Genomic DNA, 12,362 nt, shown 5'->3' on the forward strand with positions numbered 1-12,362 from the left:
GTGTCCCTCCTTCGATAGGTTCAGCAGCATGGGATGGGCACAGCTTAACAATGAATGCATGCTATGAGACAACATTTCAATGAATCAAGCGACCGAAGTCTTTGACAGGCTGTCTCAAGTATATGTACATAATTACATCCATCCCGTTTCATCTATTTACACGTCCCCTCAATAATATATCAGCACCGTACTCTCTGCTTAAGGCAGGCACACGAGCATATCCCTGAGCTTCGCAAGCACAACATCCTGTCGCTCATCGTTCACCGTCGTCTTGTCAGTGGCGTCACCAATGCTGACAGAAATGTAGCATCCATCCTCAAGAATAACATCCGTCTCGGTGGGCAGGCGATCATCACCGCACCACTCAGTATCAGGCTTAGAGAAGACACCAGGATTGATGCGGCTCAACACCCACTTGAACTTGGATGCGTCGGTGCACTTTCCCTCGACCTTGGGGAAGTTGACGTTGAGAAAGACGTCCTTGGGGAGGTAGGGCTTTCCAGAGTCCACGACCTTCTTGACCAGCTTGGTGGCCAGCTCAGCGTACACAAGACTGCGAGCGGGAACAGGGCTCGTGTTGAAAGCAGTGTTGCCGGAGGAAGCCCCAGAGAAAGCGATCGCCGGGATGCCAGCATCGTGGGCAGCATAGCAGGCAGCGCCGACGGTACCAGAGAAGGGCACCTGAAGCCAGAGGTTGGTACCGACGTTGGGGCCAGTAACAGCCAGCTCGGGCGCAGCACCATCCCACAGACCAGGGCCAAAGGTGTCGATACCATACTTGATGGAAGTGACAGGGAATGAGTTGACCCAGTTGAGATCAGGACGCTTGGGGTCAGAGCCGACAGGGCCGCTGTTGGCGGGACAGCTGTTATACTGGCATGCCTCCTTGCGATCCTTGGGCTTCTCGTCGCGCGAGCCTGACTACGTGTTAGTGCATGTTAGCTCTGTTTGCGATGTAACTTACTGCTGCCCGACTTGTTCTCAGCTGGGGCCGAGAGAACAACCTCGTAGCCGGACTTGTTCAGGGCATCGTTGAAAGTACGGATGTACGACTCTGCCCAGCCATCATCGTTGGATTGAACGATTCTCACTGCCTGGGCAGCAAGAGGCAGAATAGCCAGCGAAACGAGAGACTTCATGACGATGCAGTTGGACAGTTGCAGAAGGACAACGAGGGGAAACCAAGTAAGCTGGCGAAATAAGCTTCAGACACGAGGTGCAGACACAAGCTTTCATACTACATGATGCAACACCCAAACCTATATAGCTTCCGACATAATACGGCCATTGCATGAACTCATCTAACTCTATCCTCTACCGAGCACCAATACCTCGCGGATCGTCCTGGCACTCTAAACAAAAGCCACCAATCAGCGTTTAAGTCTCCCCTCGTCAGCCGGCCCCATGAAACCCCCAGGTCATGCCCACCGCGCCATCAACCACCCCACGTGCCATGCCATTGGCCTAATCAAGATAAAACAGGAGCATCATCCTCAGGCACGTTGGCCGCCGAGTGGTGAGTGACCCCGGGAACCTATGACTTGCAGAGAAGCTGCGGCATGTTTGTTCGCTTCAGGATAACGGGCCGAGCCGATTCGGTGAATGATGCATCGGCAGAGGTTTTCTTTTTGGGATGTTTCGGTCGCGATTAAGGTGAAGTGGTTTCCGGGGTTGGCTATGCCAACTACCGGAATCGGGGCAAGAGCCGGCGCCGTTTCGGTGGTTGTGGGGCAAAGGCCGGGGTTTGTCCCGGAGGTTCTCCAATATGGCAGGTCCACCGGATTCCGTCCCTGAGCTACGTTTCCACGAGGCGATAGTCGTACGGTCACAGGTAGAAACTCGGCTTAGTATACTCAATAGCTCTATTACGTAGGTGACCATATTGGTAATTTGGAAAACCAGGGCGATGATAGAGTTCTCGCTTACCCTGAACCTCGGACGATGAGTGAAGCTTTCACATGTTTAACACGAAAAAGAGGGGGGACTGGATTAGCTGGACTGAGTATTACTTCTAGGTATGTACTCGATGTGACATAGAGCCAAGCTGATGGTGTTGTGAGCATCTGCGTGTTAATAAGTAATGTTAGTGTCGTTGAAGGGACCGCCATTTATTGGTGACAGATTGGAAAGGGCTCGATGATCATAGGACAAAGACAAAGGAGCTACTAACAGTGTACCAAGGACTAATAGTAGGCAGACAAGGTAGTAGACAATGCAAGTGATAACGCCAATACCCTATAGTCAAGTCAATTGAGTACTGGGATGGTTCAAGAACTATAACGGAGTATTTTTAAAGAAGGTCAAGTCCATTGAATATATCAGCCATGCGCCGGCCTACCCAGGATTGCATATTTCCCTGGTTAAACAAAATCTGCTATGTTTACCGGCTCATGTGTGTTTTCAGAACCTGGGGCCTATGCTGCTTTTCGAGGCGGCCGTTTGCCGATCATCCGAAGGATTATATGCACCTTTACTAATCAACCTCTTCGCTATAAGCACGATCCTTGACCGCTTGTCCCTGAGATGACTGCATAAGTGTTGGTGATCAGTCTCTTCAGATTGGCCGGAGATAAGTAGTCGCGAAGGGAATTGCCGAGCCCCGAAGACAGGGGTATAAGTTGTGAGACTTGGGACAAAGTCAATACAGAAACACCATCCTTTATTCCTCCAATTAGAACTTCAATATGCTCGTTCTTATAGCTGGCGCAACCGGAAACCTCGGCCAAAAGCTCATTGATAGCCTTTACTCTCACGGTCATCAAGTCCGCGCTCTCGGTCGCAACCCGTCCAAACTTGAGCCCTCTCGTCGAGAGAAGCTGGAAAGCTTCGTCCAAAGCGAGGCTTACTATGACATTCCGGCTCTAGATCGTGCCTGCAAGGGCGTCGATGTGGTTATCTGCGCGTACCAGGGTATCCCTCAATTGCAGCTTGAAGGCCAGCTCCTCCTCCTACGCGCCGCTGAACGAGCTGGCGTCAGGACATACGTTGCCCACTGCTGGAGTTATGACTGGAGGAACATGAAGCTTGGTGTTCAAGAAAGTTATGATCCATTCATATCTTTCAGGAATCACGTGGACTTGTCTTCGAATCTGAAGCCGATTTACATCTTCACTGGAGTGCTGGCTGAGGTGCTCTTTTCGGCACCTGGCCATGGCCACTTTAGCCCAGCGCACAATGGTTGTTGGGACCCAGACAGCAAGACAATGGAGATTTGGGGGACAGGCAAGGAGATCTGGTATTGGACTACAGAGCGAGATGCTGCAGAGTTCACCACCGCCATCGTTGAACGGGATGATGCGCCTCAGGGCGGCGACTGGACTGTGTGTTCGGGAAGTAGCACACTCAAGGAGCTAGCCACGATATACGGCAAGGTTAGGAACTGCAAAGTGGACATTCGCATGAAGGGAACTGTGGACGAGTTGCGTGAAAGAGCTCTTGAGGCGAGGAGGCAAGGATCAAGACGGAACTACTGGCCGTATATCGGGTGGTTCTATCAACTACACACCGTTGACGGGACCTGGTCGCTTGGAGAATTGGATAACGAGAAGCTGGGCGTGAAGACTACAGGGTTTGATGAGTTTCTGAGGGAATACCTAACCCTCTAATATGAGTCTCAGGTATGTCTGGGCGCCCAGAGTCTTTGATGTGCCAAGCTGTCCGGGGTATATTGATCATCAACTTAAAACTTTGAGTATAGGTAGCTGGAAGTCTTGGCCTCTCATATATCATCCTTGATAATGACATGTCTCACTCGTGATGAGATTGTCTCAGAATCGCCTTATAAACTTGTCTAGACAAGTCCTCGTGATAGACTGAGCAACTGCAAACTGTAACTGGCTCACCGAAAGAAGTACGAGACTCTACTAGACCGGCTGTCTTCTTGGCAATGTGCCTTGGCCAAAAATATTCCATTTTTAGGACTGAATGAAGTCATAAACACATCTGAGCCAAGCACAATATTCGTAAACCTTGTCTTCTAACCCACTCGGAAGCTATCCAAGAGTTAATCGAGGCGGTATCAAGGGCCAGGACTCTTGGCTCGACTCTTTCGCCACAGATGCCTTATCTGATACTCGGGACTGAGCACATTTACACGCAAGAGGGACCCAGCAGACCTTGTTGGCGCCAAGCTCGAGATTTTCTCCCTTTTTGAATGACGACGAGTCGGGTGTGCACTGCCACCACCGACTACGGGCCAATCCATTGCCGAGGCCGCGCGGCCATCCTAGGCTACCGTTTCTTTAAATGTTGGGCGGCGACCCTAATTTTTGACCCGCGAGGCCGCACCAACTGAGGCCTGGAGAGTCTGCGTAGCTGTTGACCATGGCCTGGTGCTGAGGGATTGGTGTAAGTGATCTAGGTACGTAACTTGCAGTTTGCTAACGTCTGCACAATCAGAACCTTACCAACCATGCTGCAGATCTTATCAGCCTCTACCGTCATTCTCCAAGTCTACAGGCCAACTACAGCCCGAACCAAACGACGTCTCATTCCATGGCCGCCGTTGATGCCCTGTCCTGGATACCCCTACCCGACTGGCGAAAGCAACCATGGAAGAATACGTACCGGAAGCGAGCCGCGATGGACCGAAGCCACACCTTAATGTCAAAGCTTAACGAGTTAGCCAGTCAGCGATCAACCACGGGCACGTGCCATCAGGCTCCCCTACTCCACCCCGGGGCCAACGATCTCAGGCTTGTACCCTGGGAATTGCGCTGTCCGTCACTCGGACTATCTGATTGGACAAAGCTCTTTGTGTTGCCAGTACGTAAAACAAAACGAGATGCTGCTGCGCCTTGGAAACATTGGATTTATTGTTCAGCGGACGCCATACCGGTACGTTTCTCTTTCTGATTCGGTCTCTTTGCAGAAGGAAGGAACTTGGCTGGCTCCTTCCTCCTGAATATCCCCCTTTCCTTCCTCTTCGGGCCATTGCAGTCGCGTGCCCACTTTCCGCTCTTGCTTCAACCCTGTTATCTCCCGTCTTTCCTCCCTGTCTTTCTTTTTCCAACTTCTCCTCTTCAACCTCTTTGGCCTCTCTGCTCTTCTTGATCTCTTCTTTCCCGCCGATCCGGCCATGATCTACGAGCGAACTACATGGAGATATCCCAGATCTATCTCCGACGCCCAGTTCATTCTACTCTGAGCAGCTTCAGTCGTAACTACCAGCCAGACACCAAAAACACCAACCACCACCTGAACCAAAACCTCACAAGGTTGTTACGAACCATCAGGCGTCGGGACGTCATCCCGGGCTTACCTTTCGGTTGGCTGGGCCAGTATGACGCCGTTGTGGATCTATGATGGATCCCTGATTTCCCGACATGAGCGAACTGTCCGAGCAACTCGAGGGCCACGAGTTTTTGTCAGGGGAGAATATTAATCTGTGCCGGAAAATTTCAGCTCACAGGATATTCTGCCTTGTTCAAAATTCTTTATTTTGCTTGATCTATACGTTTGCTGATCCATCTAGAGCTTTTCTATCCAATCTCGCGCCTTCTTCTCTCAACCACTGCAACTCCGTCGTTGGCGTTGAGTCGTTGGTCACCCAAGACGTTCCTCGGAGAAGCCTTATCTTTGCATTCCCACTGCATCCCCGCTCAGGACCAAGGGTTTCAGCCGCCTTCGAAAACCCGTCTCGTCGGACCCATTGGCTTGCCAGGCGGCCTCCCGCCAAGACCTTGAGGTCTAGCTGACTTATATCAGGCTGACTTTCAATCTCTCAAGTTCCTGGTCTGGACTTTTCCTAGACACTGCTAAAGATGTTTCAATATTGGGACAGGCATCCCTTCGACTTGGCCGGCGGTCGATAAATCCTCTGTCCACACCGTTCGGTTGAACTCAGTCAATCCAGTTGATCGACCTCCTCACCCATCCGAAGCACCGAGGATCAAACTTCTACGGTTCGTCGTTACGCCAAGCACCCCGGTACTTCAGATCGAAGAGCGCACTATGGACTGGTTGATTGCACAAGTGTGTAAGAGACCACCATCGACGCTCGCACGATATCTGGGATTCGCCACGCCGTTCGAAGATCGTCTTGGCAATGGATCTGAGTGGCAGGGCCACAGGAGATGTCGAGAGGCGAACGTTGGGATCTAGTGGATTTCGAAGCTTGTCTAGACGACGTCAGATTATCGGCCTGGAAACCGAGCATCCAGGGGCTGTGCGTACCACGAGACATACGGGCAAAGCTGCTCGCCACATGGTATTATTTGTATCAACCCTTTTTGGTCAGGGGATCCTCTCATCGTGTACACGAAGTACCGGCGACCTCTGGACGACGCCCTTGTCACCACTCAGCGCCGGATGGGTCGAGTCAGATTCCCCGCGACCCGGAACTTCCGTGACGAAGCTGGGTGCTGTCCCAACCGGAAGGTCGAGCGGTGATCTCGAGCCGTACTCGTAGCTCCGTGGAGATGTCGAGCTCAATCGGCTAGGGGTCGTATGCGAAGAGGTAGGTGAGCTTTGTCCCACCACCGGCGGACTCGGGACGAGGAGGCTATCTGTGCGGGAATGGGTACGATGGTGCTTGCTGGCACCAGGTTCTTGCTGAACACTCGCATTTGCGAGGACTGACAGTTTATCGAGGGGGTTAGGTTCTGGCCTACTCTGTCCGAGGACGAGGGCGGGCAAGACTGGTAAGGCTGGTGGTTGAGGTCGAGGTTGGAGGAGCGTTTGTCGTTCGATGGGTAAAAGTGGTGGCCCGCTGGAGCTGGATGAGCCCGATTTGTTGCCGTCCCTTCTGATTCCTACGATTGCGTCGACGACTTCGCGGGTGCTGCTCTTTTCAGCGATTTGGGGAGCCATGTATGTTGACCTGATGGGATCTGCTGACGGCGGTCGAGACAGGGGTTGAAGAGCCATCTTGGGCGTTGTGCCGAGGGCAGGCGGCTGACCAGCGGCTGACTGTGATAGGGTGGCCTTTGCGGCATCGGTGGCGGGTTGATCTGGGAAGCTCTGCAAGAACTTGTCGATATCTTCGGCGGTGACGCCGTGGTAACCCAGCAGGATCCTCAAGCGTGAGTTCTCGACGGCGACATTGCGAGCGGCCTGCTGCATCTGAAGGGTGGCCTCGACTCCTTGACGCTCATAGTCTTGGAGCTTCTTCTGCAGGCCTTCGACATACTCCTTATGACGTGCACGGGAGCGCCGCTGGTTGTCACGAATACGGATGGCGGATGGGTTGTTCGAACCCTCCTTCTGCAGGGCAACGAGTCAGAGTTATGGGCGAGGCCAGAAGACTTGCTCCCCGAGACCAAAGACTCACCTTTCCTCCCGTCATGGCGGCACATGTGGTTCATTGATCCAGGTCTACACTACGAGACGGATGCAAAAGACATGGACAATCGGGATGAGATGTGAGCTCTTCTTGATGTACCTTTTGACCTGCCAAGTCTAGGACGCGCGTTGACGGCCGAGCTCCGAGTTCTTGGCAGAGATCCATGTCCTGGGAGGTGCAGATCCAGCTGCCGGACGAAAGACGCTAGCGCCAGGGAGGTTTTAAACATACATGCAAGCATGGCAACCCTATCACGACTTCGAGCATGCATTGCTCAACGAGACGCCCTTGGCGCCAAGGCTCTGGGGGGGGCCTTGAGACGCCGTCACTATCGGAAGCACAGGAACAGGACCTGTCTCGAAAACTCTTGCCATTGTCATGAACAGTCGGCCGCCCATGAGAACAGCAACGTTACGACAAGCAAGACAGCAGACAGTGGAGACATTGGTCGAGGTTTGCGCCCTAGCCTCCCTTGAAATGATAGCGAAATCCCGAGTTATTGCAGGGGACGGTCGGTCTCTCTGGGCTCTGGGTCTCTGGGCCTTTGGTTGTGGGATGCCCAGCCGCCCAGACGCCCCATATTTTTCAGCGCATTGCTGGGCTGGCAACTGCTGCGCCACGGTCTGTCGGGCCAGCCGACTGCCAAGCCAGCCTCTCGGCTCTTTCTATCCGGTCGAGGTGCGATGCCGACTATCCAGGGCGATGAGTGTCTTGTGGTTTGGGTCCAATGTGCTTGGGGCAGAGACGATGACAGGTGGATTTGGCCTGACCTGTCTTGTCTGGGGTCGGTGAGCTCGGGGACCAAAGACAGTCTGGACCCGGAACATTTGCCAAGACCCTGCTCGAAGGTTCGCTTGCCGGCGAGTTGTCACTGACGGGACGCCTTTCGCTGGAGCAGGTCTGGTGAGTTGAGCTGGCTGACTACGCATGCCACAGAAAGTCTTGGCTGTTGAGGCAGGGCAAGCAAGGATTGCTTGCCTGGTTGTTAGCCGTGACAGGCGACAGCAGCCCTGGGAGGTTGCTTACAACCAACTCCTGGCTTGCTTGGGTCTTGCTTGGGTCCTGTGCGGACGGAGGAACCCACTATCAGCGCAGCGACTCAGCGAGGTCCAGAGTCTCGACCTCAGCAGCCAAGGCTTGGCTCCAACTCATGGGACTATAGAGCAAGTCGTACGGAGAGATTAGTGTGCCGTGTTTCCCATATGCCCCCGCGATTGCGCTTGGCAGCGTCTCACAAGGAGACAGGCAGCGAGGGCCAAGACGAGCGTTTCGTGTAACAAGGCCAAGGTGAGAGTAAGCAGAACCCCGGAGCTTGCTTGCGCAATGCCACAAAGGGCACCGAGGCTTGAGCAAGAAGAATCAGATCAGTCCACCACCTGTGACCCGCGTATCCGCGCGCTTTGGTGTTTTTTACCGACCAACGAGAGTACCTAGATGACCGTTTGCAACACTGAAAAACAAGAGCAAATTGGGAGGGTTTAATTGGCAGCTTGACGATTTAGCCAGCTCTGCCACATGGCAAGCCCATACCAGATTTGTATGTGATTTTCACAAGTACCGATAAACTCCCCGCTGGCACCGAATAACGGCACCTACAACAAGTGACACCACAGACACAGACAGGCATTGGCGATGGATGCAAGACATTTCAGTTTTTAGAGTAAAAAACATGCCCGATTCGGTATTATCTCGTCTGGCAGGGTATCGAGCCAATATTTCCCGATCTGGCTAAGGGTATCATATTACGCTTTAAGGACCATTCATCTTCTCCTTTTCTTTCTTTCTTTCAACCTCTGCCCAGAACTGCCCTGCCACGTTCACATCTTTCCAAGACAGGGTCTAGCCATGTCTTGGCGTGCTTGCCTCGTGCATGGGCTCCCTCCTTGCCAGCCTCACTTGAAGAGCCGCTTTCCCGTGCGTGTCGAGAAGCGGTCGACACCATCGGCCTGTTGCGCATGCCAGAGCTGCTGCACGCCCACTCCACGGCTCTCTCCCGACAGCTTGTAGCGACGCCATGCCTCACGCAGGTGGTCAGGACGCAGGGGCCCGCGCTTCAGGTCTGCCTCTTCTTCCTCGGCGGCTGCGTCGTTGTTGGAGGGGGGCGGTGTTGGGAGCTCGCTCTGCTTCTCTCCTGTTGCTATCCACTCGGCCTGCACGTTGCGGGCGGCCTCGATGATCTCACCGGCAAAGAGCTTGGCAACGGCTTTGACGGCTGTGCTGACGTTTTGCGGAACGGATTGCGACACGGTCGCGTTGACCACCTGCCGTAGTCAGTAAAGGAATTCAGCGATCATAGGCTGTGAGTGTGCCATACTCGTTTGACGACAGAGTCGGCGAGCTTGGCTGCGCGCCAAAGCTCGTATCGGTTATACTGCTGGCTGTCGAAGGCCTCAACAAGCATTGCACGTAGACGAATCTCCTCCTGCTTCTGCTCCTGTGTCCTCGCAACCACATCCTCCAGCGCCATCTCTGCCTTTTCGTCATCTTCGTCGTCGTCTTCCTTATCTCCGCCCTGTCCGCTGACGGCTGTAGGAGCGCGGCCTCCTACGAGGCTGGGTGTCTGCTCACGCGCCTCATCCTGCTTCGCGTTCTTTGCTTTCCGGCCGCGTTTCTTCTTTGGCGCGCCGCTGGCCGTGACGCTTACTGCGCTTCCACTCACGTGTGAGGATGCGTCGACGGATGGGGAGCGAGGGTACGGGGATCGGGCCTCTGGGGGGAAAGAGGTCTGGCGGAGAGGGTGGTTGACTGCGGCTGCAGAGTTGGAGGTTTGCGAGAGGTTCGAGGGCTTGCGGCGCTTTGAAGGGTTGTTTACGTCGAGGGTTGACGAGCGCTTCTTGTTGGGGATTTGCGCTGGCGATGGGTATGGAGGTGACATGGCTGAGGGTGAGGAGGCGTAGGGAGGAGAGGCCATGGTTGATTCGAGTTTGGCTGATATGGAGATCTGGCTGGGCTTCGTGCCAGGTGCGCTGATGTTTCGATTGGATGGAGTATGCAGTCGACAAGAATCGCGAGAAACAGACTAGTGCGAGGAACCGACGGTCGAATGTACAGTGATGAGCGAGGATTAGTTTCGATATCGGCTTCGGGATACAAGGCCGAGAAGAAGATGCTACACACGGAAGAGGATCCGTTGCGCGTCCTCTCCCATGTTCGGAGCGTGATTGCTGCGAGATCACGTGATGTCGCACATGACCGGAGTGCGGCTCCATCTTCCGTTTTGCTGACTGTGCCGGAGAACCCCGCTCTTTTCTGATTGAGCAATTGGATTGCTTGCAATTGACGACAAAGCGGGCTAACGATGGGGATTGTAGTTGACATGAGTTGAAGTGTTTTCTAGCATGGGAAAACGAAGATATGTTGGTTGTTTTACTGCATAAAATCAATTGTTGGCGATTGTAGAAGCTGATTCCATATTCGTTTTATACAACAAGCCTTTGAAGATACTTTGCTCATTGTAAACAACAAAGTTTTCTACAAACCCGTGACGTCAAACGGTTTCCGATAAGATAAAGAACCGTAGAGCAGTTATGAAGAAAAAAAAGTCCCGCTAGACCAAACAGATCAAGCGTCTACCCCCCCATGATCCTTGAATTTTGCTCCGCCCCGGCCGCCGATGGCCGGGACCTCTCCAAACTCGAATGGACCCTGACTCGAGCGATACATCACTTCTCTTCTTTTAATCGCTTGCTGGTCCTCTTGCTCTTTGCACTCTTTATCTTTTCATCGTACCGACTACTCTTGCGCGACAACAACTCTAGCATCATAGCAATGGCTCCTTCAGAAGACGGCGTTCTTGTCGCAGCGAACAAGAAGCGCCCCGCCAGCGTCTCGGGGTCTTCGACCGGTAGCAGCGATGATTCGAGCCGTCGCAAGAAGCGTCGCGATCGCAAGAACGGGAGCAGCAAGAAGCGAAGCAACGGTGACATTTCCGTCCCTGGTGCTTTCGCGCAGCGCCGCAACAGTCTTGCCAAGGCCTCGCGGGATCCTCGCGATGAACCCCTCCCCAAGAAGAAGCGCGCTGTTGCAGAGGGCGCTGTCGTCAAAACGAGGTCGCCTAGTCCCGTGATTGACTTTGATGGTCTTAGTAGGCCAAGTATGTTTCTCCTTCTCCTGTCTTTTATGTCTAGCTAACATCGAGGTAGGCCACGGCACTCGAGAGCGACGAGAAGAGACAAAGGAACAAGCCGAGCAGCGCCTCGATCGCATGCGCGGCGCCGTGCGCACGCTCCTCGAGTGCGTCGGCGAAGATCCCGACCGTGAGGGTCTCCTCGACACGCCCTCGCGCTACGCCAAGGCTCTTCTCTTCTTGACCAAGGGATACCAGGTCAATGCTGAGGATATCGGTACGCTGATTACGCCTCGGGGGCTAAAGTGTAAGGTTTGCTGACTGGCTTGTGATAGTCAACAATGCTTTGTTTAGGGAGGGGCATAGTGAGATGGTTGTTGTCAAGGATATTGAAGTCTTTGTAAGTTGACGAACTCTTCTTGTCGAGATGTATACTTATTCTTCAGTCCCTCTGCGAGCATCACCTCGTCCCCTTTACAGGCAAGGTAAGCACACCATCCACCCCCCAATACTCCTCATCTAACGCCCTTAGATGCACATCGGCTACATCCCCAACGAAACCGTCATCGGCCTCTCCAAGCTCCCCCGCATAGCCGAAATGTTTGCCCGCCGCCTCCAGATCCAGGAGCGCCTCACAAAGGAAGTCGCCAACGCCATCATGGAGATCCTGAAGCCCCAGGGTGTCGCCGTCGTCATGGAGTCGAGCCACCTGTGCATGGTGATGCGCGGCGTCGAAAAGACCACCACTTCCACCATCACCAGCTGCGTCCTCGGATGCTTCGAGCGCAAGTCCAAGACGCGCAACGAGTTTCTCAACCTCATCGGCATCAACCGATAAAGAGACTGAAAACAATAATTTTTTGCATTTATCGGCGTTTTGGGGGGTTGGATACTTTACTTCATTTCAGGGACGTCCAGGGACAACAAAGAAAGAGAAGAAAAAAGAGCCCTTGTCTTCAACAATTGGACATGACGAAAAGCGCCTCCTCAGTTGAGGCTATCTTGGCTAAGTAA

The 12,362-nt window shown here is 53.5% G+C and overlaps 5 protein-coding genes across 5 annotated transcripts; 2 read left to right on the top strand and 3 right to left on the bottom strand.

Moving 5' to 3' along the window:
* Nucleotides 1-198: 198 nt before the first annotated feature.
* On the bottom strand, nt 199-1,139 carry NCS54_01180800 (SurE domain-containing protein; the record flags this gene model as incomplete). Its single annotated transcript, XM_053157069.1, has 2 exons — nt 199-917; nt 965-1,139. The coding sequence occupies 2 exons, from the start codon at nt 1,137-1,139 to the stop codon at nt 199-201; spliced, it is 894 nt and encodes a 297-aa protein (XP_053013044.1).
* Nucleotides 1,140-2,684: 1,545 nt separating this feature from the next.
* Nucleotides 2,685-3,605, top strand: NCS54_01180900 (NmrA domain-containing protein; the record flags this gene model as incomplete). The annotated part of the gene is made up of 1 exon (XM_053157070.1): nt 2,685-3,605. One exon carries the CDS (start codon nt 2,685-2,687, stop codon nt 3,603-3,605), a length of 921 nt encoding a protein of 306 aa, XP_053013045.1.
* Nucleotides 3,606-6,234: 2,629 nt separating this feature from the next.
* On the bottom strand, nt 6,235-7,285 carry NCS54_01181000 (Hypothetical protein; the record flags this gene model as incomplete). Its single annotated transcript, XM_053157071.1, has 2 exons — nt 6,235-7,203; nt 7,271-7,285. The coding sequence occupies 2 exons, from the start codon at nt 7,283-7,285 to the stop codon at nt 6,235-6,237; spliced, it is 984 nt and encodes a 327-aa protein (XP_053013046.1).
* A 1,889-nt stretch (nt 7,286-9,174) lies between these two features.
* NCS54_01181100 (TAFII28 domain-containing protein) lies at nt 9,175-10,193 on the bottom strand (the record flags this gene model as incomplete). Its single annotated transcript, XM_053157072.1, has 2 exons — nt 9,175-9,543; nt 9,597-10,193. 2 exons carry the CDS (start codon nt 10,191-10,193, stop codon nt 9,175-9,177), a joined length of 966 nt encoding a protein of 321 aa, XP_053013047.1.
* A 653-nt stretch (nt 10,194-10,846) lies between these two features.
* Nucleotides 10,847-12,186, top strand: NCS54_01181200 (GTP cyclohydrolase 1; the record flags this gene model as incomplete). Its single annotated transcript, XM_053157073.1, has 5 exons — nt 10,847-11,375; nt 11,425-11,625; nt 11,684-11,748; nt 11,795-11,833; nt 11,881-12,186. The coding sequence occupies exons 1-5, from the start codon at nt 10,862-10,864 to the stop codon at nt 12,184-12,186; spliced, it is 1,125 nt and encodes a 374-aa protein (XP_053013048.1). The 5' UTR covers nt 10,847-10,861.
* Nucleotides 12,187-12,362: the final 176 nt, after the last annotated feature.

This window comes from Fusarium falciforme, chromosome 9 (genome assembly GCF_026873545.1).
Source record: "Fusarium falciforme chromosome 9, complete sequence".
Taxonomy (NCBI): domain Eukaryota; kingdom Fungi; phylum Ascomycota; class Sordariomycetes; order Hypocreales; family Nectriaceae; genus Fusarium; species Fusarium falciforme.